The sequence below is a fragment of the Elaeis guineensis genome, chromosome 5, assembly GCF_000442705.2.
Source record: "Elaeis guineensis isolate ETL-2024a chromosome 5, EG11, whole genome shotgun sequence".
Lineage (NCBI taxonomy): Eukaryota > Viridiplantae > Streptophyta > Magnoliopsida > Arecales > Arecaceae > Elaeis > Elaeis guineensis.
The window spans coordinates 6023503-6050691 of record NC_025997.2 but is presented as its reverse complement, the minus strand read 5'-3'; the positions used below and the strand labels follow the sequence as shown (position 1 = coordinate 6050691).

At 36.7% G+C, this 27189-nt stretch overlaps 1 protein-coding gene across 13 annotated transcripts in view; it reads left to right on the top strand.

Annotated features, from left to right (window-relative positions):
• The window catches only part of LOC105044594 (lethal(2) giant larvae protein homolog SRO77), a 28502-nt gene extending 14000 nt beyond the window's left edge, over nt 1-14502 (top strand). For 11 of the 13 annotated variants that reach the window (XM_010922531.4, XM_073257252.1, XM_019850734.3 and 8 more), the window contains 18 exons: nt 1912-1987; nt 2931-3393; nt 8542-8874; nt 9002-9202; nt 9283-9381; nt 9474-9546; nt 9797-9924; nt 10059-10344; nt 10433-10671; nt 10757-10884; nt 11557-11674; nt 12755-12810; nt 12900-12993; nt 13081-13276; nt 13365-13442; nt 13528-13631; nt 13705-13767; nt 14190-14502. In XM_010922531.4, the coding sequence (XP_010920833.1) occupies nt 1912-1987; nt 2931-3393; nt 8542-8874; nt 9002-9202; nt 9283-9381; nt 9474-9546; nt 9797-9924; nt 10059-10344; nt 10433-10671; nt 10757-10884; nt 11557-11674; nt 12755-12810; nt 12900-12993; nt 13081-13276; nt 13365-13442; nt 13528-13631; nt 13705-13767; nt 14190-14297 (2843 nt within the window). In that variant the 3' untranslated portion in view covers nt 14298-14502. Of the gene's footprint in view, nt 1-1911; nt 1988-2930; nt 3394-8541; nt 8875-9001; nt 9203-9282; nt 9382-9473; nt 9547-9796; nt 9925-10058; nt 10345-10432; nt 10672-10756; nt 10885-11556; nt 11675-12754; nt 12811-12899; nt 12994-13080; nt 13277-13364; nt 13443-13527; nt 13632-13704; nt 13768-14189 lie in introns of those variants that run through there. The other 2 variants (XM_029264465.2, XR_012141344.1) reach the window with 2 other exon arrangements.
• Nucleotides 14503-27189: the final 12687 nt, after the last annotated feature.

Here is a 27189-nt window from a genome sequence, read left to right as displayed (position 1 = left end):
TATTCAACTGATTTAATTAACAAATCAAGGATTGCTTCATAGTATTATAAGAATAAACAAGCATTGAGAATTGTGCTGGGATTTCTTGCTAGTTACAACCCCTTACCCATCTAATAATCCCATCTTTCCTTAATGATTTTAATATACTCGTGAACATGTTCTGGATCCGCCTGCTTGTTCTTGATCATGTATGATACAAGAAGCCCAACTGAGGGTATCTCTCATTATTGGCAGACCTAAGCACTCAATATAGAGATGTGAGTGCCCTAATTACTCTCTTGGCTCCATTTGAGAACCACTGGCTTGTCACTAACTCCACGTGGCTTCCTTCTGTGATGCTATGGGCATATCTATTCTTTTGCCACTCTGCACTCACAAACATTTGGCATGAGTTTGCCTTATTCTTGATAAGGCTATTGAGTGCAATGCAGTGCATGGTGGAGTGGGTGACTGTTGGCCTTGGTTTCTTGTGCCGATGTGCTTTCTCTTCAAAGCCAACATAGTGTGTTTATATATAAACATAATGATGGCCTGGACTGTCTTCACTGCTTGCTTCATCCTACGAATCTTGCCTACATCCATCAATATGAGGAAGAATATTTTCTTGTCATGCTATGTTAAAGAGTGATGATGCTTCACCGCTAGGTCTCGTCCTACCATCATAAATCAATGTGAATCCATGTGTCCCACTTGCTTTGATAGGAGGCTATCCATCTCTCTAACTCTCCCTTGCTATTATCAAGCAACTCTCTATGGATATCCCTCAACTTAGAAGGATCAACATGCGGATTAGCTTTTTGGATGGAGCTGATAGGTGAATGGTAGTAGGTGTTATTCTCGATATTTGTGAGCATGTGTCTGCAATGGAACCAAGAAGCAGTATCTCTCAATATGCACCTATTCTTATACTTGATGATCATGGTATCAATCCTTTGCTGCTTAAAGCCTTTGCTAAGAAGGCACATGGATCTTAGTCATGAATGATGGGCCCCCCAGTATATCTCTGGGCTACTTTTCATTCTTGTTAGTAAGAGCCCTAAACATAATTGCTATTCGACTCTCACTCTTACCAATAATCTCTCTCACCGATTGGCTTCTCTTGAAATATGGATCTCCCTTTGTGGATCAGAAACCAGAACCCTCTCGTACCATGAGAGCCCAAATTGTGCCATGTGCTTCACCACCTCTTTCTCCACTACTGATCAAGTCTTGTATAGTATTAGTGGCCTAAATCAAGGCCGCCTCTACGTCATCTGGATCCAATGCCTCATAGACTCTCGGTCCTCCAGATCTTGGAGTGATATAATGGTAGCTCAGCTGTTTGATCAATCTTTGTTTGTTTTCTAGGCTTTTTTCCTTACCCTCACTAAGGTCATGAGAATGCTTCTACGTCAGCTATCAAACCACTTGTGGACATTTTATTACGTGCAATCACATCAGGGTAATCACAGATCAAATGCTATTTCAATCTACTTACGGCACCTTCCTTCACTTTGAATCGCACCACTTGAACTTCCAATGGTTATTCTTCGTCCTTCTTGAACCCATTTCTACAAGTTTGATGACCACACTTCCTTAAAACAAATATACATTCTTTAAAAATAAAAAAATATATTTTTGGACATCAATGACTTTGTTAATTTAATTTTACATGATATATATGGTAATATATAAAATAATGTAAAAACTGCGCATGTTGTCCTAGAAAATATGTTCCAATTACCAATAGACATTATCTTGATATTTAAGAAAGTTTGCTTGGAACTCACTCATCTTGATATTTATGGAACTTTGCTTGTAGATAGCTCTAATTTTTTTTTATTATTTTATTGCATCTCATGTTTTTGGTATGAACTTTCATATGCTTTAAGTTTACTGAATGTCTATTTATGTTTACTTCTTTTGTTGCAGAAGCAGCTGGCATTTCCTTTCTCAGTCCTCAACCAATCATTGGAATTCTACCACAAACTTGTACGTCTGGAACTAGGTATTTTAGGTGTCCTTTTCTCTATTGAATTATTGACATTTGATGATGTTCCTTGTGTGGAAATTTTCATTAATCATGTTTCTACATTATTTTCATTCTAACATTCAAGAATTGCAACAATATTGCACCCATAACAATTAATGCATACATGGCTCGGCATTTTTGATGTCCATCAGTATCTTTGGGAAATTCATTACAGAATTGGTCATAATTGTTCTATGCACTCCTACACAGGAGGAAAAATTTGTTGTAGCTACCAAAACTATGGGTCTTAGGACTCATTGATTGAAAATTTATCAATCAAAGGATATTAAGGCCTTAGCATGTAAAAACGAAAATGAGTTCTTAAGCTTGGACTGAACCTTAAACCATACAATTCATGATTTACCTTTGAACCTTGTTATCCACGTGTCAAGATAACTCTCATCTTGCAGTTGCATGAAGCATTTTGCATATTTCTATCATAAGATGCTCATTATACCTCTTTTCTGGTATGCCATAACTAATTTAGTCCTTGATTATTTTGTGTTTTAATAAACATGGTATTGTTTCAAAAAAAAAAAAAAAAAAAAAAAAAGCATTACTTGGTACACACAGGGAATTAGTATCCTTTCTTGTTCAATTATTTGGTTAATAATGACTATACATAGTCTGTGCATGTGTCCATGTGTGTGTTGTTTGTTGTTTAATTTTACCAGTTTATCTGTGAAACATCAAAATTAATAGCGTGACCACTCAAGTTGGTGATGATGAAGACTCTCTCTATTTCTCTTTGAGGTGAAATGAATGGCAGAAAAGTTTTAGCCGTAAGTTTCTTTAGATGCTGATATGAGCTCTCTCTGTGTGTGCGTGTTCTCTCTCTGCACCTCCTCTCTCTTGTACTTTTGGTATGTGTTTGTTTTCGTGAAGTTTTCAACACAATGAACTTATCATTCTATTGCAGAGTGCTGATTGCCTATGAGAATGGACTTTTAATTCTGTGGGATATATCTGAGGGCCAGGTTGTTACTGTAAGAGGTTACACAGATCTTCAATTGAAGGATGACGTGCACACTGATTCTTCAACTGGAGTGGCCAATGAGCTTTCAGGCAATATGGCTGACAATGAAGAAGAGGAGAAAGAAATTTGTTCTCTATGCTGGGCATCTAATACTGGTTCTGTCCTTGCTGTGGGTTACATAAATGGAGATATATTATTGTGGAACATGTCCTCAAATTCCTCTGTAAAAGGGCAACAAACTGGGATATCATCTAACAGTGTTGTTAAGCTACAGCTGGCATCTGGAGATCGTAGGCTACCCGTCATTGTCTTACACTGGTCAGCAAATGGTAAAGCAGATATTGATAAAGGAGGGCAACTTTTTATATATGGTGGTGATGAAATGGGATCTGAAGAAGTTTTAACGGTTTGTTTGTCCACAGTTCACACTATTTGATTCTCCTTTTTCTTTTAATCTCTAGCCACTATTTGTAACAATGTTTTCAATACCCTGTACCAGCTAGTACAGGGCAAATCATACTGATCTGGTACAGTACCAGTGCCATATAGGGGCTCAGGATGCTGCTGTACTGACACATGGTACAGCTGCTGCCTAGGGGTGTTCACTAAATGGTTCAAACCGTTAAATCGAACCAAACCAAATCATTTTTATCAGTATGGTCTGGTTTAAAAACTAAAATGGTCTGATTTGGTTTATGATTTTCATATAAAATGGTTTAATGATCTGGTTTGATTTTGCAAAAATATTAGACCAGACCAAACCTAAACCATAATATGTGTGTATACATGTATATACTAATACATAAACCCTAGAATAGAGCCTAGCTTTTGGAGGATTAAAGAACTAGTCAAACTTTTAGTCTCTTGATCTCAAGAATTTTAATGTTTTCTTTTAGTAATAGTAAATTCACTCTGCACTTTAGAGCATTGCATAATCGGAATACTCTGGAATTTATAGAAATTTTTGTTTGGTTGTGCATTTGCAAATTTCAAATAATGCCACGTAATTGGTGAATATACTTATATAACAGCAATGAGACCTAAAGGCATAATCTTCACTTTAATGGTTCCAAAAATTGGAGTTATATATTGGTCTGAAAGCCATCCTTATAATTTCAGTCTTTATTTGACAAGAATATTTTTCTTTTTCAAAATTTTTCATCTTTTGTGTTACAATATGTCAAACCGTTAATCAAACCAGATCAAACCATAACTCACAGGTCTGGTCTGGTCTGGTTTGAGTGACAAAATAGTCTGATTTGGTTTATAAAATTGACAAACCGTAATTTATTGGTTTGATTTAAAAAATCCCCAAAGCAGACCGTATACACCCCTACTGCTGCCTCAACTCCAACACGTAACATGTCTCATGAAGGTGTAACTAATAACCTTATCCTTGTTGTTTAGTTACTGGTGTGGGTCTTATATGCATTGCCTTTTAGTGTATGCGTAGCCAGTGTTTGCAAAACTATCCCGAACCGCTCCGTTTGGAGCATACGGACCCATGTTAACGGTAGATCAAGATGGTTCTGGCAATCGAAACAAAAAACTAGAGGGGGAGAGGGAGAAGGAAAGAAAGGAAGAGAGAGAGGGTGGAGGGAAGGAGGGGGCGAGGCAGAGAAGGTAGCTGAAGGCCGTCGCACCACAGTTGAGCTTGATGGAAAGCTAGAGGGGCTTTGCCCTCCTCCCGATTGTAACAGGGGCTTTGGTCCTTTGTTTTAATTTTTTTTATTTTGGTTTTATTGAGTAAAGTTGCGACATCGTTGCTGACCTCAATTGAAAATCGAAAAAAATGAAATAGTAAAGTCAGCAACAGTGTTGCAGACTTCACCCAATGCAACCAAAATGAAAAATGAAATAGAGGCCAAAGCCTCCTATTTCAATCGAGAGGAGGGTGGAGAACTTCAGCTCTCCAACCTGGCTTGGTTGCTCTCCGGAGGCCCTCTCTCCATCTTCCTCTTCTTCCCTTCCTCTGTTTTCCTCTTTCCTTGTTCTCTCTTCGCCCTCCTTGCTGTGTCGGGTCAAGCCCGATGCAGAACAGCACCGGAGCGTACCGAATTGTACTACTGGCTAATTGGCCTAGGCTCTGGTATTGGCACACTGAACCTTGTGCATAGCACTCAGAATGGGCAATACACTTGATTGGTTGAGGAGGAAATATCACTTGATGGATCCCATCAAGTGATGAGTTGCTTAGGATTGGATTCTGGCCATATATTTTTTTTTCATTCTTTTGGGACTGATATGTGTACTTCGACATTTTCACTGATGTGTTTCTTTGTTTCCTTTTTACAATATCATCTTAAGAGAGAATTGGGAAAGGTTTAACCTCATAGCCTTATGTAGTCATGTTGGGGATCCTTCTATTACGAAGTTCTATTCATTTCGTCATATTCATAAAAATAACAGATGGCTACTTGGTCAAGTTAATATCATTTAGCTTCAAGTATCTTGATGTGAATTTTAAGATGTTTTCTCCTTCCTGATGCATGCCACACATTCAAAAATTTTCTCATTCCTACATTTTTTTGAGCACATGCACTTTATTTATCACAAAAGTCTTCAATTCAAAAAGTTTGTTTAACTCTCATTCTTCACGTCTAAATGTTTTTAGCATACTCGCTTGTTCTTTTCATGTCCTAAATATATAATTTGTATTGTGTAAAACCTTGGTGTATAAAACTACATATTCTGTGACTGTGCGGACTATAATAGAAATATGTTGCCGTTGTAGAAAATAGGGAATGCATACCCTCAAGGGAGCCAATCGTCAAACTGCTAAGCTTTAGTTTATTGCTGAAGTTCCAAGTTAAGAGGAAAGAGTGTGGTTTGGTGCAACAGAGGTGGTGCTGTTTTGAGAAACGATCAATTGTGTTCAGTCACCAAGTTTACTCAGTAAAAATAAGTTCTATTTCTTGAAAAAGAATCTTATTGATTATTAATCTCTAAAAGTAGGATATTGTACCAAAAAAATTTTCTAAGATAGGATAAATAAGTAAATTGATGCTTTCATCTGAATTCTCTAGGCCTCATATTATTTTCTAGTTCAAGGTATCATATAGAACAAGTGTGGTTGGAAATTGGTGATATCATTTTGGTTACTCTGAGATCCATTCTTTCTCTAAGTGGAAGATTGGTGAACTGGATACTAATTAAAGATGAGAAAGGTAAGGGAAGATTGGTCCATCATGTGCAATAAAATGATTAACCTACCAAATCTTCAAGAATAGAATGGGAATGAATAAAGATATATTTTTCCTAGTCTTGGATCTTGTAAATTTAAATGTGGTTTTATGGAATGAATTAACTGACTACTGAGTCCATCTTTCACGTAAATAATTTTTCCTAAGGCCAGCAAAATATGACCTGACCCATCAATCCAACCTGTGTTCGACTCGCCATAAACAAGTTTGGGTTTAGGCTAAACGGGTTTGGGTCATAGACAGGTGGATCTGTTTAATCCGTTTAATATTTAGATTAGTTTTGGATTTCAGATATCTGATCCATTTAACCTGTTTAATATTCAGATCGGATTGAGTCAGATAATCCATTTAACCCATTTAATCTGTTTAATCCATTTAAGACCTATTTAATCTGTTTAAAACCTGTTTAACCTATTTCTAACCCATTTAGCTCGACCGGTTTAACCTGGTTAACCCTTTTTAACTTGTTAAAAATTCATTCAACCTAACTTAATCAGTTTAATAAATGGGTTAAGCGGATCGGATCGGATTATCTATTTAATAAATAGGTCGGGTTCAGATATGAATTTTGGACATGTATGATAAACAAGTTAGGTTGGGTTGACGATTTTTTGATCTGACTCGCATTGGTCTGACCCGACCCAATTGCCACCCCTAATCTCACCATGTATTAGTTGAAATGCAAATATGGGGTTAGAGGCATAATATGGGTTGAGCGCTTGTAAGTACTTGATAATGACCGGATCTATCATTAGTTAGCCAAGTAAATAAGTTTAAAATTTTAAATGATATGGAAAGCTGTAGTATTTGTAAGAGTCCGCTGAACCAAAAACATTAAATAAAATGCATGAGAAATGTTTCTTTGAGAATATTAAAAAAAAAATAATTACCTTCTGCTTTAAATATCTTCTTAAGTTTAGTACTCCATACATTGATGTTATTGGCTTTCTACCATGCATCCATTAGGATCACCACATTGATTGAAGCCATCCTGCACATATGCAGAGACTAATGTAAGGATAGCATTGTCCACCCAAAGGTCACTCTACCAATTGGATGTCCCTCTTGACATGAACAGCATCTGATATGTAGATTTCCTCCAAGAGAGTTGGCCTGAGGTGCTTCTTGCTAGACATTAATCTGTTCCACTTGTTATGTCTTTCCAATATTTTTCATTAATGAACCACCCTATGATGCCTTCCACTTTGTCATATCTGCAGGAAGAGTTGGATAATATCTATCAAGTCTGAGTCATAAACATGGTTTTCCCTTTGGTTCCACTTGTCAACTCCTTGGAAAGTTTCCATGTAATTTCTTTATTTTGGCAACGTATTAATGGCAAAAATTTAATGAGACATATTTAGTATGGTGGTTTGAGATGTTGGATTTTGTATCATCCTAAGGGGAGTTCTCTTTCTTTCTGTGTATTAGCTTATCTTTCAATCTTTCTACAAATAGGAGCCAAATAAATGTATGCAGTAAAAAGATAAAAATAATGACTAAAAGAGATGAAGAATGGCAGCCAATTATTTCATCATCCTTTTGAGTTGTATGTTCTTGGTTGTTCATATTAATGCCTGGTGACATAAATTTAGTCTCTGATTGTCCTTGAAAATTGCACAGAGCATTGAAGAACAATACTTGCACTCCAAAATTGCTTCTTCTTTTTGGGAAGTACTGTATCTGTAAATAAATAACAGGGTGATAAGTAGCTGTCTTGTTGAAATCTTATTTTGGTAGCCTATGCCTTGAGCCTAGTTAGTTAATCACCCTATAATAGAATTGAAATATTGAATGATAGGTGGTAGTGGATATCCTTGCCTCAATTCTTTTAGTAGTTCAACAGTATCTTTTGGAGGTACTATTTTATAAAATCTTGAAATTTGAACTGCTTGTGTGAAAGCTATTACAAACCTCATGGAGCCCTAACTTGGAATGTAGTTTCTAGGATGATCAAATAATTTCAATTCAGGGACTTTGTGCAACCTTGTTTTTACACCAAGGGAAATACTTAAAAGTCAGGAGTTGCAAAGGGAATGGACATGAGAGAGACATTTGATCTTTAATCTCACCCTCTTTCCCATACATTTTTTAGGGCAATTAAACCCTCTTTAGCCATATTGATGAATAATTATTTATTTAATTATTGATCAGTGGGAAAAATCATTTATATAAAGCAACAATCTGGTTGTTTGACCAAAAATTTTTCATTTATATTGTGAGAAAAGCTTGCTTTATGTACATAAAATTATGCTGAGGGAGCTCAATAATTTAGATAGCAACTTATGCTATTATGGTGTAATTTTTTAATTTAATTATTTATTAGTGAGGGCAATGATCTTCTATTGCAGATTCTCAGTCTTGAATGGTCCTCTGGAATGGAGACTTTAAGGTGCATATCTCGTGTGGACCTCAATCTTAATGGATCTTTTGCAGACATGATTTTAGTACCTAACGTGGGATCACCAGAGAACTGTTCCACTGCTGCACTTTTTGTATTGACAAATCCTGGACAACTACATGTTTATGATGGTGCTTTGTTGTCTATGTTGACATCTGAAGAAAAGCCTTCTGTTCAAGCTGAGAAATTTCCTGATGTGGTACCAACTATTGATCCACGTATGACTGTTACAAAGCTCTGTCTGCTAACTATGGACAGAAATTCCTCTCAGGGTTTGATGAAGGTACTTCATTTCCAGATATCATGGAGCTCTGTTTGACACTTTGTGTGCCTTTCTCACAATATTATTGTTATTATTTTTAAACTCTTTCACCTTCCTTTGATAACATCAGTTCTTCCTGTCTATGTAGAAAGATTATGCTAAAAAACTTGCAATACCGAACCTATCAGCGGGTACAAAGTGGCCTTTGACTGGTGGGATCCCCAGTGAGATGTCATCTGACAATTATGCAGTTGAAAGAATATTTATAGCAGGTTATGAAGATGGATCTGTGAGAATGTGGGATGCAACATATCCAATCCTGGAACTAATGTTTGTTTTAGAAAGCAAGGTTACTATTATATAATATTCTATAATTAAAATCTAAGTAAACTTAGTAGTGGAATTACTTTTACTGCCATCTAATTGCAGGTCCCAGGTGTCAAAGTAGATGGTGAAAATGCTTCAGTATCAGCACTGGCCTTTTGTTCTATAAGTATGACTTTAGCTGTTGGCGATGAATGTGGTCTGGTTAGATCTGTTTATTGTAAGTCATTTCCTTTTCAATGGCTAAAAGCAGTTTATGCTATATCACCATTTCCTTGTTTTATGTGATTATATAGGTTCGTGTTTATAAGTTTCATGAGAGCACTGATGGATCAACTGTTCACTTTGTCAACGAAACTAAACATGAAGGTAATATCTTGTAATGCGACAGAATGCACCTTTACTGGATATCAGCCTCAAGTTCTACTACATATGTTGCATTAGTTGTAGGATGGAGCTATGTTCCAATAAGAAAATAAAATCTGATCACTTTCCAGTTCAGGCATTGCAAGTAAAAGATGGAAAAGGGCTCCATTAACTTAATAGAATGGAGCCATTTCTCTTTGAAAACGTTACTTCCCATCTGAGCTAATACTATTTCCATTAACATGTTTTGCAGTTCAAATTGTGCATCATGGAAAAGGTTTTCATTGTATTGCAGCCTTTTCTATCCTAAATTTACATATTCGAACCCTTCAATTTACAAATTCTGGAGACAGATTTGCTGTAGGTTTCGAAGATGGTCAGGTATATTTATATCCTCTTTTTTGGTCTTTTTTTTTTTTCTTTTTGTTTGGGGTTGGGGTGCTGCTTTGAATCAAGTTTGTCAGTGAGAGTTCAAGATATTAACTTGTGTCTTTTTATCTTGGCCCTCATTTCAGGTGGCAATGCTTGATATGCATTCACTATCCGTCATGTTTCAACAAAATTATATGGCTGGAGGAAACTCTCCAGTAGTTTGTATGCATGTGCATTCCATTCCACAATACAGTGTCCCAGCAAACAGTCCAAAGCAAGTAAGCCTGGAAAGGCCAATAGATCCTGCAGAGGTTTTACTCATCTTAACCAAGGATGCACATGTTGTAATCATTGATAGCAGAACTGGTGATATGATTACACGGCAAGTGCATCCAAAGGATTCTCTTGCAATCTCCATGTATGTCATAGGCAAGTAATTTTTAGCAAATATAGAAGGCAATTATTGAGCCTTATTTTGTGTTGAAGTAACATCGTTTCTTTAACATTTCATGTTTAGAGGGAAGTAATGCAATCCCAAAAGTGGCTAGTGAGAAATTCCCCCAACATATTTCCGATGATAACTCTTCCCAAAGTGAAACTGAGAAGAATAATAATCCCGATGGAAGCAAGACACAAGAAGTTGAACAGCACTGCTCTAGTGATACTTCAGACTGCTGTGAGAAATTGGTGGATCCACTTCTTTTACTATGTTGTGAGGGTGCATTATGGTTGTATTCTTTGAAGTCTGTGATCCAGGTACCATCCCCTCTTATGCTAGTTTCATCGACAATTTTAACATTTCTCATCCCACTACTGAGTTTTTTTCTTTCCTCAATTTTAGGGGGATAGCAAATTTATTCATAAAGTAAACCTCGTAAAACGTTGTTGTTGGTCCACAACTTTTACAATGAGAGATGAAAAGGCATGCCGACTGATATTACTTTACCAGACGGGAGATATAGAGATAAGGTAAATGACCATTTCACCCTCTTTTCCCCCATTTGGTTTTCTGCAAAATGATATGACATATCTTGAAAACCAAAAAGATAATTATATTTTCAACATGAGTTTTTATAAAATCCATAAGGCAGTATTAATCATCACAATGACATAGAAAACATGAGTTTTTATAAAATCCATAAGGCAGTATTAATCATCACAATGACGTAGTCCATAATCATCACAAAATGTTTAAACCATCCATCATTTCCATCATTAAAAGGGCAACATTTGAAAAGAAAGAAAGAAAGAGCCCTCAGCCTTATCTCCAAAGGTATTTGGGAGGTATTATCAGCATATTTGCAGGGTATTTGTAGCCTTTTCTTAATTTGAAAATGTAGGATACATAAAATGTGCATCTGACATTAATGTTAATCATATCTGACATGTATCAACAATCATTACATATCAGATATACACAGCTTTAAAATATCCACTATTATAGGATATGGGTGTAGTATAAGAATAACCAATTGCCTTTTTTGCCATGGAAATTCACTTTCTTGAACCATAGGTTCTTCGGCTTTATCTTTTTGGATCATGTCAGCATTGCGGTGATCTGAATTTTGTTGAGCCCAAAAACCCTTCAGTTTGAAGTATTTTTTTCTTGTGCAATAAGTTGATTGTTCTGTCCATGAACAGGTCATTGCCAGGTTTGGAACCTGTGGCTGAAGGGTCGTTAATGTCAATTCTAAGATGGAGCTTCAAGACAAACATGGATAAAACCATGAGCTCCTCTGATAATGGGCAGATTGCTTTGGTGAATATCTTGCTTGGTTTCTAGAGCTATATGTTTCTTTAGATGTTCCTTACTGTTTATTTGACTGAGCTTTTGTCACTTCTTGCTTGGAACATAAAAGAATCTTTTCCACTTCATGGAACTGGAATGTTTGTGAAGTTCATAAAACATTATGTCGTCACTTATTAGCATATTAATTTGCCTCTTGGCTATAAAGAAACTAAGAGAAAATTATTTTCAGGCAATGCAAGTGGCATATTCTGCCCCACTGGCTTATCCCTTGAAATGAGCTATTTCAAATCTATGGATCTTAATCCAGTTGACCAATGGTCAAGTTTTATTTATGTTTATGTGTAAATTGAACCTGATTCAACATGTGTTGAACTGACTGATTACCTGACATCTAGATCAATGATTGATATCAGAAAGGCTTGGGTCTCAGGTGCAGAAAGAAAGTGTACTTAATAATCTTATTCCCATTAACTTAAAATTCTTTTAAATTGGGCTAGACAAGAAGGTGGTTGGCTGGTTGAAAATTAACTGACTTTGGAATAGGCCTTAATCCCATCCATTTGAGGTTTGGACTTTGGACTAATGAAATCTTCTTATTGGACTACATCTGTACCCAGGGTCATATCCTTCACTATATTGAACTTCAACTCCGTTTCATCCAGGTAACCTTAGATGTTGCTCTCATTTGATACGTGTTACATAAATGCAAGTCTTACCTTTTATCAAGGCCATCTCTGGCGCTTGTGGACAACCCTAACATTGATTGAACCACCTCAAATTTGTTTCCTCATCTTTCATCATCCTATAATGGTGCTACTAAACTTATTCTTATGCTCTCTGTAGTTCAGTCTATATTAACTAACACAACCACAAACTACCTTTAACTTCCACATTCATTAGATTGATAACATCACTTCTAGTTTGTACTGAATGAGTTGTTACTGCTATCATTTTTTTTCATCTTTTCTTGTAACTTTCAACTTAGTATATTAAAATTTTGTGAAATAGCATTAATCAAATTGTAACATAGGTTCTTTTTTCATGAAAAACCAAATCACATAATTCTGTTCCTTTTCGAGGAACTTACAGGTTAATGGATGTGAACTTGCTTTCCTCTCGCATGTGGCTGGTGCAAATGACTTCAGGTATCTATTGATTGCATATTGAATCAATAAAGTAAATTTCGTGACTAGGTTTATATCCAGAACTCATGGTATTTATGTGCTTATTCTAGGATTCCAGAATCTTTGCCATGCCTTCATGATAAAGTTCTTGCAGCTGCCGCTGCCGCTGCTATTAATCTTTCTACAAGTCAGAAAAAGAAACAGGTTTAGAAAAACAACTTTTTAGTGTGAATGTTCTGTCATCAATCAACTTTGCTGAGTTTCGTCCATGACATAGCTCTAATGCTGCAGAGTACAGCTCCTGGGATTTTTGGTGGTATCATGAGAGGACTTAAGGGGGTTAGAACAGAGAATAATCCCAATATTATTGATAGCTTTCCTAGATATATTTCTAGTCAGCAATTGGAAGAGTTATTTTCAAGGGTTCCATTTTCCAATACTCCAACCACTACCACTGGTGACCCAGAAGTTGCTGAACTGAGCATTGGTTCTCTCTCTCTCTCTCTCTCTCTCTCTCTCTCTCTCTCTCTCTCATATTGTTTGTGTACCTATCTATTTAAAATTCGTCTATGCAGATGACATTGAGATTGATGATGTATTACCTACAACATCCACTTCAACTTCATCTGTTGTCAATAAGAATTATAAAATAGGTACGGGCGCTAACATCCATTCTTCCATGTCAAGCACTTGAACATTCATCTTGTTCACTTGACTCAAGCTTTATATTAAATTTAGATGAGGCGGAGGAAAGAAAAAAATTATTTGAGGGGTCAACTAGTGATATGAAGCCAAGAATGAGGACAACTCAAGAAATCCTGACTCAGTATCGATTTGCTGGGGTAATTCTTCTGCTTATGTATTTCTTTATAATTCTTATTTGTACTCCATCAGCTGATGTTCTTTTCCATCCAGGATGCCTCTGCAGCAGCAGCTCATGCAAGAGATAAGCTTGCACAGAGGCAGGAAAGGCTTGAGGTAGGATTTTCATCCGACACTTCCTGCTTATTTGTCTGAAACATATTGACTTCATATAGATACCAGATAGGCATAAGGTTGCACAGAAATCTAAAGAATCTTTACAGAATTTGCCTTTTTATATGAAAATATGGTTGATCCAGATATTTACAATCCTGAAACAGAGATATGATCTACCATTTTGAAGTAGATAATATTTGAAAGTGCCATGTAGTCTGTGCGTGCGCGCATGGGCACAAACACACACACAAAAAGGGGTCCAATCTTAGGTTTATGTCCAATGCCAATCAATTCAGAATATTTGCCTCATGATGTGCTTAACTGATGTTTCTCGAGACCTTTCCATTTTGCCTCTGTTGCTAGTACTCTATAAATGATGATAGTATAGGCCCCATTTTAACTACCGCCCATGTTTCTTACAGAGATTGAGCCAACGAACTGCGGAGTTGCAAAGTGGGGCGGAAAATTTCGCTGATATGGCAAATGAACTAGTGAAGACAATGGAAAAGAAGAGATGGTGGAAAATATAACTGGTATTGCAAATCTTGACTCATTGTGGATGCTTCAGAATGTTACCCCACTGCATCCTGTATGATGGCGGATGATTGTTGTATAGACTTGCTCTTAGACGGAATTGTTTACCAGGTTCACTAGCCAAAGCTAGTTCACTCTTAACCTCTTGATGATTGAATATTCGGTGTTTTGAAATAAGACCCTTTACAGCATGTTAACCAATTGCTTGAACCTCATTGCTTTGTTTTCAGTTTTTATACTTAAAATGCTATAATTGAGATAAAAAATATTGTTGTAGAGTAGGTCTTATTTTTTGTTTTTGGAAACTGAAGTTTGGTTTTGGGGAATGAAGTTTATTAAAAACACTGTTCATTGCAAAGGAATATGGTTTTGAAAAGAAACATATTTTATTTTATCATCACTGTCGATGCTGTAGTCGCTGCGTTCACGGACACCATTGCCAATACAATCACCATTGCCAATACAATCACCATTGTTGCTGCTGTTGTCGCCATCATCATTGTTGATTCAAATTTATATATTTTAAAATAATTAACTATTTCAAATATATTTATATTTTAAAAAAATAGAAAAAAAAAATAAAATTCTCTCTTTTGCTTTTAGAAATAAGAAAAAGAAACTGATGGCAGATGTAATCTAGGTTGGTTTGGATGAATCTAACAGTTGCTCGGGAGGAAAAAAAAAAAAAATTGGCTAGGTGCATGAACTGTTGACTTGTATGACTTGGTTGAGTCCATATACTCTTCAGTTGGGGATTGGACCGGACACCGGAGAGGCCTTGGTTGCTAATCTACACCACATGCAACCCATGTACTCCGTGGGGTTCAATTTTGGCTACTGTGTCGACAGAGTTGGACAAAGAACAATGTATTGTAGTGGATTTATGATTCAAAGAAGTTAATATTCATAAGTTGAGATTTTTTAAAAGTTTAATCGCCCCCCTTTTTTTTTTTTGATATAAAGGCTTTTGGAACCGGTCTTTTCTTTTGTAACCATAATGATGCTTTGTGGCTAGACTTTCTGATAACTAAACTACGGTTTCCCTTTGCCAACCCAAAAAGACTACTTTTTGTAAGATTCCAATATAATTAAAAAAGAGGAAAAAAATTAAGATCAGCAAATATCCATAGCTAGAATACTAAGTAAATAGTGCTTTATAATCCTAACTAGTGGGTTAAGGATTTCCTAGGAGTCCCAATTTAGAAAGTGCTGCAGGAATCCAAATAGTTTTTTCTACTATTTTTCAGAAGAGGTTCTTCTGACCAGACTGTTCCTAATATATATGTATGAGAAAATTAAGCAGCATCCTATAACAATTGTCTTTAACCGTGAATATATAAAATATCACTTTATAGATGATGAACTGGGTTTGCCGGCAAAAATTGCTGCGCAAGCAATTTGAATAAAACTAACTCCCTTGTCTAAGGGGATTTGTTAAAAAACTAGCTCCTTCAATTGCAATTGAAACATATTTATAAATATGAACTTCAATTAACTACCCATATCTAAGATATGGAATACGAGACTTGCGCTCAAAACTTAGACATCACGGTTATGTGGACAAGAATCGTGATAAATTAAAAGAAAGAGACAGATGGGGCTGTACAGTGCCAACAAATTGGTCATCTCTTGCTTTAAGGCATTAAATTTGATTTTGCTAGTGTCTCCTTCCAGCTTCAGTGCTTTAAGGCATTAAATTATTAGTAGACCCACGAATCAAAAGAAAATTGAAATGTAGCACTGGTTCCATGGTGCCTCATTATTGAATGGTCGCCGTTCCCACAAATTTAGGCATTAGACAACTGGAATATATGGGGAAAAGGATTGTGTTCATGACCCAAAGTTAACAAAAATAATCCGAATCATGTCAGTTAGAAAAAACCAAAAAAAAAAGAAAAAATCAATTCTTTCTTCATACATTAATTTACCCTGCCCGTTATTGCCTAGAAAGAAGAATATATTCTTGAATTATGGTGGGGCCATCTCATGTCACGAGAAAGCTAGGGTTAAAAATAAATCAGATATTAGTACATCGATATCTATATTTATTTTTTTGATAAATATGAATATGAATACGGATATTAATCTGGATGCAAAAATTTATATCTATATTTATTTTAAATAGATACAGATATAAATCTGATATTAGAAGCATGAATATAAATATGGATATAAGTCGGATAATTAAATTTTATGACTATAGAATTAAAAATATTACTAAATAAATAATAAATCAAATTAATAATATATTAATATGATTGTAAATTTTTTTTGAAAAATTAATCAGTATTATATTAAATTTTATAGGATTACAAATAAAATTGAATATTCGGATATGGATTATATAGTTGTCTATCCATATCCATTTTCATTTTATTTTGCAGATATTGATATGAATATGGATATTAGTCGGATGCTCAAATATCTATTTATATTTAAATAAATTTAAATATAAAAATAGATTTGCATAGATATTATTCATATTATTTTCATCCTGAGAGAAAACTCATGGATCACGTTTAAAAGGAGTAGGAGATGGCCCCTCGCTTTTAAGAGGCGGCCCTCGGTGGTCTCTAATTGCCGGACCTCACACCAAAGTAGTGGTGGGGCTTAGCCATGAGTCATCATCCCTGCCTAACCTATAATGATTCATCTCTTATGAGCTCATCCCTCTAGACTTTATAGGGTACACCGTGCTCAGGCCTCACCGTCAAATCGTAATCAGATGGAGATGCGCACGACCTTCTCTTTTCTGGGTCCAGGCCGTGGAAGTCAATGTTCCAAATGCAGGACTGTGAAATTCTCAAGGGGATAAGCGTGCAAGGAAATTTCCAAAGGAGTTCACATGAGCCATGCTCTTTACCCACGTCACAATACAAGTCGTACATGATTTGGCCAGCTCCCATGAAAAATCCTCAGAGTGTAACCGATTTAAAGATAAGCTAGCATTGAGCATGTACCTATAATGCAAATAAGAAAAAATAATGGATAGATACAGTCTTGCAACTTCTTTAATTTATTTAAAAATATACTCTCACTATTTAGTTGCTATGTATTTACTCACAAAAAGAAGCTATTTTGGATGCATTTACAATACATACAGTCTTCCTACAAAAAAAAATAAAATAAAATAAAATAAAATATTAAGTGTTTATCCTATAATAAGCAAGCATCACACGGTCCTTGTAAAACATCACTCTCGCGCAACTCAATGCCAGCAGCTGCTCACATTATCAAGACTGGTACATATTATTAGCAGGTTGAAGCATCAATGATGATATATATATATATATATATATATATATATATATATATATATATATATATATATATATATATATATATTCATCCCTTATTCCATTTGCACCTGTTTTTATGTCATCAATAGCCGCACCCATGCTCCTGACTGGTAGATAAGACTGTAGCAAGTACGATGGGGACCCACCGTTCTCCTTTGTTGGCTCTGCTGGACCTTTCCTTTCCCACCAAAGTGTTCACATAATTACAAACCATGCAATAAAATGCCATGTTGTTTTCCCGTGAAAACAACCAGGACAAGTTATATACATTACAGCCAATAAAAGTGAGAGTAAATATATTTATTGATTGCGTTCGAACTGTCTTAGATTGAAATTGTTTGCCAATGGTGGATTTAAACATGGAAAATTTGAAGCACAAAACCACCTACCTAGTCATATCTTTGCATCATTACCGGGCCTCCTGTATCATCTCCATTTATCCCACGTCTCATGCCAGAAACCTATTCTTGCAAGAACCATGGATGAACCACCAAATGGAATTACTTCAGATCGGATATGGCCAAGGCTCTAGCTCATTGCCTCCACTCATTTGAATTGCTTTAAAATACCGGAGAAACTCATTGAAAGGTTGTAGATACTTTAAATCTAGTTTGTTTGATATTTAGCGGAATGACATGTTATCTAATAGAGGAACGTGGAGCCAATGGAAAGCTTGTACGTAGACACACAAGCCGGTTTTCTGTGTATGATAAGGACTTATTTAGCATGGCATGACCCAAAATCCAAATATATGGAGAGATAGAAATCTATAGAAAAAGGAGATAGTCAAGCTTGTGAAATGCATCATCGGCTTGCCGGTCTTCATTGTCATTTCCCACACGGCTTGGAAAATTCAGAGAGATGGGAACCGGGAAATGAAAAAACTAGCAAGACTTTGATTTCGCAATTTCAATACTTGAGTTCTAAATAAAATAACCTTTCTAGATGGATGATGGATCACGATATCATGGAAGTGTTAGAATTTACTTGATTAAGTCCCATCCAGATATGGTCCATACAAATATGCAATGAGATTTATTTTAGTTGGTTTAATTAATCTGGACTCTGACGAAAAGTAAGTCTTCAGTAAAGTGATAAGGATATACTTGATGATTATTGTAATAAAGTTAACATCTACACAATCATTGTGGATAACGTCTATCTTCTAATTTTTGTGACTGCTTTAGATATTACCTCGTGAGGCATGTTATAAGGACACTCTCAATGGACTTGGTTCCAACTCATCCAAGAGTACGTGAGGTTCTCCATATCGGATATACTCGAAGTTGGAATTGAAAAATTAAGATATTGCTTTACAACGAGGAGCACAGATAGTTGTAGTAGGCTGATTCAACAGACTGATTGTAGAGATCTTGGATGGTTTCGGTGGTTTTATCTTTACGTAAGTTTTATTATCTCATAAAGTTCTAATATTGTGGTATTATCATTGCGCTTGAAGATTGAAGCTTTTGTCCATATCAAGATTTTATAGACACAGATCTGACCGGCTATATTGAAAAGTTATCTGTGAATAATGTTGTCACAATCAATCTAAGGAATCGTTTGTGGATTACTTTAAAATCAGATACTCCAAAAACTCCTTGAAAGGTTGTAGATCCTTTAAATCTAGCTTTTTTGGTATTGAGTGGAGTGACATGTTATCTAATAGAGGAACATGGAGCGAATCGAAAGCTTGTACGTAGATACACAAGCCGGTTTTCTGCGTATAATAAGGACTCATTTAGCATGGCATGACCCAAAGTCCAAATATATGGAGAGAGAGAGAAAATCTAAAGAAAAAGGAGATGGTCAAGCTTGTGAAATGCATCATCAGTTTGCCAATTTTCATTGTTATTTCCCACACGGGTTGGAAAATTCAGAGAGATGGGAGCCGAGAAATGAAGAAATTGGCGAGACTTTGATTTTGCAATTTCAGTACTTGAGTTCTAAATAACCTTTTCGGATGGATGATGGATCGCGGTATCTTGGAAGAGCAATAGCTACACTGCTACTTTGCTGGCCCTTTCCTTCCTCTAGCGAGCAACCACTGCAAATGCGCAAAACTTCTATGACCAGTTGTCCAAACTAGTCATTCATAGTTCCTCTTTTTCTTTTCCTTTTTTTTTTTTTTTCCTTATCCTAAATTATTATTATCGAAAGCAGCTATTTATATGCTTTTTTTCTAGAAATAAGCGATTCAAATCAATAGGAACAACTGAAGTAAAAGAAAAAAAAGGGTCATACATCATGACATCGTTTAAACAGTATGAGAGATCTTCAAAAGATATGGTGGCTTAGAGTCGTGCCTTCCCAAGTTATTTTTGATTTCAAACTTAAAAATTCAAACAGTCGGTGCTCTTTAAAATTTTGATTCAAACTCTTGTCAACGTGTTAAAATGTGAAATCGTTGAAACCGTCCAATTTAACATGCATTTTTTTTTTTTTTTTTGGGAGAAAATTTAGCATGCATGGTGTGAAATGATGAAACAATATGACAAACGTGCCTTGGCTTGCTTAAACATCCAAGGTCCAACCATGCTTTATGCTTCATGCTCCCATACAAAGATATCAAAAGCATCTTTAAAGAGCTTATACTACGACTTATCCCCAGACTTTAGACATGTCCATCAATGTTCCATCATCAGAACCATGGAAGGATTTTCTGCAATGAGACGACAACAAGTCTGTTGAAAATTTGGAAATAGTGAATTTTGTCATTTGCTATTCACACCATGAATTGCCGCTTGGAAATATAACTAGCTGTAGCCGAACATGGTCCAACCTACTGATTTTTTTTTTTCCTTTATCCAAAAAAAAACTAGAACAATCCTATTGCAGGAGGCGGGCATCTTTAATACCACATTGATGGTAAGTTAAGAAAAATTCTGATTTATATGAAATGAAACCATTTCTCCTTATAAAATCATGAGGCTCATCAACATAGCCCATTGAAGCTATAGGGCCTACTAAAGTCTGAGATGGCCAAAATCAAAGTGGACAATATCTCACGTATGCGGGAGCAGAGGTATGGTCAAGAGTCCGATGGCTGGATCGATCTTTGTTCCCATATATGTGAGGTATTATCTACTTTGATTTTGACCGTCTTCAGTGGACATTGTAGCTATAATGGGCCAACTGTTTGTAGCCATCTTCACTATAGTAGGCCTTGGTCGTTTCGAGCCTCATGATTTTGCTCTTTGAAAGATATCTCATGGGAAAAAGAATGTTCTATTCTATATAAGCTAGAGTTTTCCTTGACTCACAATCGATGTAGGATTAAAGATGCCCTCCTCATACAATAGTAGCCCTCCAGTTAAGGTAGACTCTATATGCTAAGAGTGGACCCCTCCTCTAGTGTCATTTTGTTGTGGTTAAGGGTCGGATGGCTGGATTGGTCTCTGCTCCCGCATGCGTGAAGTATTGTCCGCTTTGACTTGGATCGTCTCGAGCTTCAGTGGATCCTATGGTTACGATGGGCCACATTGACGGCTATAATAGGCCGTTTCGGCTACAATGGACCTTGACCGTTTCAAGCCTCACGATTTTGCCCTTTAAAAAGTGCCTCATATGGAAGAAAAAATTTCATTCCATATAAACCAAATTTATCCCCCTGTATGCTAAGGATAAATCCTTTCTCTAGCACTACTTTTGTTGCTGTCAAGGAACTGATGATTTAGATGGCTGAGTCAATCTCCACTCCTGCATGCTTGAGATATGGTCTTCTTTCGCTGTGGCCGTCTTGGGCTTCAGTGGGCCCTGTGACTATAATGGGCCACCCGTAGATACATTTCAACTGCGGTGGGTTTTGGTCATTTCGAGTCTCACGATTTTATCCTTTAAAAAACGCCTCGCACAGGAGAGAGGGTTTTATTTCATATAAACCAGAATTTCTTTTGATTTACAATCGATATGGAATTAAATGTGCCCTCCTCCCGCAACAAATCCCATCCGATCCAACTAGTGAGAAATTATACTAGATATCATGTGCACCAATGTGGTCGTGCACCATGTCAATCATCTCATTTTTTTGCTGTAAGCCAACTATCAAGATGAGTACATAATGAATAGAGTCTACAAGAATAAGATGGGATGATTGGCATGATGTACCATCATGTGGTGCATGCAGTATAGGTGTAATTTCCCACAGCCTTATGCTTAATTGATGAGTTCTTGTTTTGATTCATCATTTATTCCTTACCTATGGGCTGATATTTAACTTCTCAGGGATTACGTTATTGTATTAGCTGCAAAATGAACGGGAATCTATGGGCCGCCTGTTGAGCGACCATTCAATGTAGCGCCAATGGTATTTTTTGGTTTAAAATTGACAGTACTTGTAGAACCATAGAATTTGACATAGTTTTGGAGTCATGCGAAGGCTGTATCCCAATCTTATGACATCAATGATTGACTAAATTTCATTGGCCATTGTCATCGTAATGCTCACATCATTTTATGTAAAAATTATAATTAAAAAAGCTCACGAATTTTGCATTGCTGATTATTTATCTACTATTAGCTACTTGCGTAATTTTGAATTTGCATTGCAAATTGCTCCACACATCCACACGCATCAGTTTTTAAAAGCAATTTGTTTGTATTTTTTAGCTAATCTGTACGGAATAGATCCTCCGTTAAATGACAAGGAAAAAAACAAAAAAAGAAGGGGTGTCCCACGAATCGAAAAAAAGGACTCGGAGTTTGTATGCTGCAATGCTCTTTCTGGTATGGTTTTGTTGGGACAATTCAGCCGACTCCTTAATTCCGACTCTCAATCAATCTCATAAGCACAAACTACCGACTATCAATCAGCTTGTCGATCAATAGTCAGCTATTCTCAGTCATCAACAAACTCTAAATATAACAACTCGATTGATTTCAGACCGATGATCATCGATATATTAGAGTTACCGACTAATGCTCATTCGGAGTTACCGACTGATGCTCCTTCGAACTTCCACAACTATTGATATATTTTGATTACCGATATATAATCGACTTACCAGAAATTGTCAGCGCAGAAAGTGCATAATGGCCAAAACATGATTAGTGATGGATATAACCACCTATCCCACGATCACATAATACCGGAACAAGCGAGATCCACAGTCTAACCATTACAGACGGTTACCAACTACTTGTCTATAAAAGAAGACAAATGAACAGTATTTGGTAAGATCTCTTGAGAGCTGAAACTCTGCCTCTTTGAATATCCATCTGTTATTCACCACTCCCCACTGACTTAAGCATCGGAGGATCCCCACCGAACACAATTTCGATCAGTGTGGACTTTATTTTACAGGTGCTCTTCATCGGCAACAGACGTAATAGGAGATTGGCCGCAATAGATTGGCACGCCAGGAAGGGGACGAATACGAGTAATCATAGCAAAGATTAGAGCTCAAAATTCTATAAAATCCATGAGGCAATTTTCCCACCAAGAAGATCCCCCTCCTCCTCCATTGGCAAAGCCCAGCTCTTCACGTTCTGTAATCACTACGGACGCACAAATTGTTGCTCTAATACAGCAAATGAAAGTATTGACGGAGGCGGTCCACAACCTCCAACAACAACAGACACAACAACAGCAGTAACCGTCGATGGAGGAGCCGGTGGCTCATTTAGTGCCATCCAGACACAGTCGTCGTCCTCCATGGTGCTTACCCTCTTCATCTCTAGAATGACGACTGTCTTGATATTCTTATCGAGTCGAGCAATCGCATTCTCGATATTCTTATCATACCGCTCATCCTTCGCAGCGATCTCTTTCTCCTTCTCATATACATAGTATAAAGAAAGAAAAGAGGCCGGGTGTACATTCTGCTTCTCCATCCTTAAGTTCTTCAGGAGATTTTATCCCTGAATTTTTTCAGCAACGGCGGCTCGACGACTACGAATGCAAGTTCAAAGAGATCGACCGTCAACTTGTCTGACTTCAAGTAGAAGGTCGAAAGTCTTCCAACGACTATGACTTTCACACTGCCCAGCCTCTCTCTCAACGTATCTTAGACAAGTCGATCTTTTTTCGGTTCAAGATACCGTAGATGAAGCCATATGATGGCTCCACCGACCCAATTGATCATTTCGAGAGCTATAAAGCTCTCATGATGATCCAGGAGGCAACCGACGCCCTCCTATATATTGGATTCCCAGCAACTATTCAAAAAGTTGCTCAAGTCTGATATTCTGGGCTTTAGTCGGAGAGCATAAATTTCTTTGAGTAGCTCGAGCATTCCTTCGTGGCCTATTTCAGTACTAACCAAAAGGTGCCACTGATATCAGATGGTCTCTTCTCCATCAAATAAGACGAGACAGAGATATTGAGAGATTTCATAGCTCGCTTCAACACAGCCACGCTTGAGGTCAGGAATCTCAATGAAGATATGGCCATCTCGATCATGAAGAGAGATCTGAGGGGATCCAGATTCACCTACTCTCTGGATAAAATTCTCCCTCGGACTTATGCTGAACTCTTGAAGCACGTATACAAGTATATTCACACGGATGAAGATACTTCTGACCGGTGCCAAACAGAAGGAAAAGATCAAAAAAAAAAAAAAAGAGCTCTGACCGAATCAAGTCGGACGACGATCAATAAGGGAGCTTCACCCCATCGACGGAGTCCAAGGCTGAACCACTACGATAGCAGGTATAACTCCTACACTCCTCTTTCTGCTCTCCATGCGTAGATCTTAATGAAGATCGAGGGAGAGGAGTCTCTTCAACATCTTCCACCAATGAAAGTGCCACCAAGGAGTCGCGACAAGAAGAAGTATTGTCGGTTTTATCATGATTCAGGTCATGATACCAAACAATGTATTCAACTTAGGGATGAAACAAAGGTTTTTGATCCGATGTGGCTATCTCAAAAAATTTCAATGAGATCGTCCAACTCAACCTCCCACCGATCAACAACCTCAACCATAAACTGAAGAAACGATCAACAATCGGCCAACGACAGAAGTGATCAACATGATCTTTAGACGATCGAAGGATTGGAGGGTAACTTTTGAAGAAGAGTCGGTAAAGAAATGACGACTTGACAATGTAATTTTTTTTTCGAAAGATGATGTTCGGAGAATACAAACTCTCCATGATGATGCTGTCATTGTCTCGATGATGATAACAAACTATGATGTAAAAAAAATTCTAGTCGATAATGAAAGCTCTACTCATGTTCTTTTTTACTCAACTTTCTTTCGAATACGATTACCGATTGACCGACTCAGAAGCATCTCAACGCCATTAGTTAGTTTTACTGAAGATGAAGTTATCGTGGAAGGAGAAATTACTCTTCCACTAACTGTGAAAATAGATCCCTAATAAAGTATTGTTCTCCTAACATTCACAGTCGTTCGAGTTCTATCAGCTTACAATGCCATACTTGGATGATCTGAACTTAATATCCTGAGAGCAATAGTTTCAACATACCATTTATTGATCTGATTTTCAATAAGAAATGTAGTCAGAGAAATACGTGGAGATCAACAACTTACTCGACGTTGCTTTATGGTCTCTACAAAGAATAATCAATCTGAAGACTCTTTATCTGTTGATAAGTTGGACCAAAGAGAAAATGAAGAAAGGGGTGAACCAACTGAGTAACTGATTTCTATCCTATTAAAAGAAGAAGATTCTGAGAAGACGGTCCAAATTGGATCACAATTGTCTGATCCGGAGTGACTGCAACTAGTGAATCTATGAAGAACAAATGTCGATATTTTTACTTGATCGATAACTGATATGATAGAAATTCTTTTGGAAGTAATAACCCACCAGCTGAACATTGATCCTAAAGTTAGGCCGGTAAGGTAGAAGAAAAAATTTTTTGCTCCTAAAAGATAGAAGATCATCGACGAAGAAGTAGATAAGCTCCTTGCGGCTGGTTTCATTAGAAAAACTAATTATCCCGATTGGCTTGCCAATATAGTGATGGTGAGAAAAATCAATGAGAAATAGAGAATCTGCATCGACTACATAAATTTAAATGAAGTTTGTTCGAAGGATAATTTTTTCTTACTAAAGATCGACCAACTAGTTGATGTGACTTCGGGATATCATCTTTTGAGCTTTATGGATGCCTTCGTGGACTACAATCAGATTCGGATGGCTCTCGAAGATGAAGAGCACACTGCCTTCATAATCGACAAAGGTATCTACTGTTACAAAGTAATGTCGTTCGATTTAAAGAATGTCGGAGCTATTTATTAACGGTTAGTCAACAAACTGTTCAAAATACAAATCGAACTTAACATGAAAGTCTATGTTGATGATATGTTGGTGAAAAGCTCCCAAACTTCTGATCATATTTGGGACTTAGAAGAAGCCTTCGACACACTTCGATGATATCAGATAAAATTGAATCTAACTAAGTGTGCATTCGAAGTAACTTTCGAAATTTTTTTTGAATTTTTCGTGTTGCAATGAGAAATTGAAGCTAATCCTGAGAAAATAAAAGCTATCATCACTATGAAGTATCTAAGCTCCAAGAAATAGATACAACAACTCAATGGAAGGATCGTCATACTCAATCGATTCATTTCAAGATCGACAGAAAGATGTCAACCCTTCTTCAAGATCTTACGACAAATAAAAGACTTTTTATGATCAGATGAGTACCGATAATTTTTTGTGGAACTGAAAAAATATTTGACATCTCCACTATTACTTACAAAATCAAAGGTGGGAAAAATTTTGTATCTTTATCTGGCGACTTCGATAGAGACAGTTAGTTCAGTACTTATTCAAGAGGATGAAAATTAAATTCAACGATCGATTTATTACACTAGCAAGATGCTTCATAATGCTGAAATAAGATATTTAAGAGTGAAAAAGATGGCCTACGCTCTGATCATATCATCACAATGACTTCGTCTATATTTTCAAGCACATCTAATAGTTATCTTGACAGATCAGCCGTTGAAGTCAATTTTGTACCGACCTGATACTTCAGGTCGAATGGCAAAATAGATAATAAAACTCAGTGAGTTTGATATTCAATATCATCTGCGATCATCAATGAAGGTACAAGTTTGGACCGACTTTATCATCGAGTGCACCATATCTGACAATAATCCTAAGGATGGACCCTATGACAAATTGAAATAAGTTGAAACTCCTGAGGCCGACTTAGCATCGGTGTGGGTGCTATATATTGATGGAGCATCTAACGTACAAGACAGTGGAGCCGGTCTCATCCTCTCTAACTCTGAAGGGATTGTAATTGGATATGTCCTTCGGTTTAATTTTAAAGTTTCAAATAATCAAGCCGAGTATGAAGTTTTTTTAGTTGGCTTGAAGATTGTCAAAAAACTTAATATTGACAACTTGAAGGTCTTCATTGACTCATAATTGATCATCGGACAAGTCAAGGATAAGTTTGAAGCTCAAGACCCCATTATGATGAAGTACTTTTAGAAAGTGAAAGATCTTATATCAACTCTGAAATATTTTGAAATCTCTCACATTTCAAGAATAGAGAATTCTCGAGCTGACGTATTTTTCTGACTCACAACCACTTCATTCAGCTCGTTTGGTCGGACGTTCATCGCTTGGTCGGACATTCATCCAGTATTTGACTAATAAAACT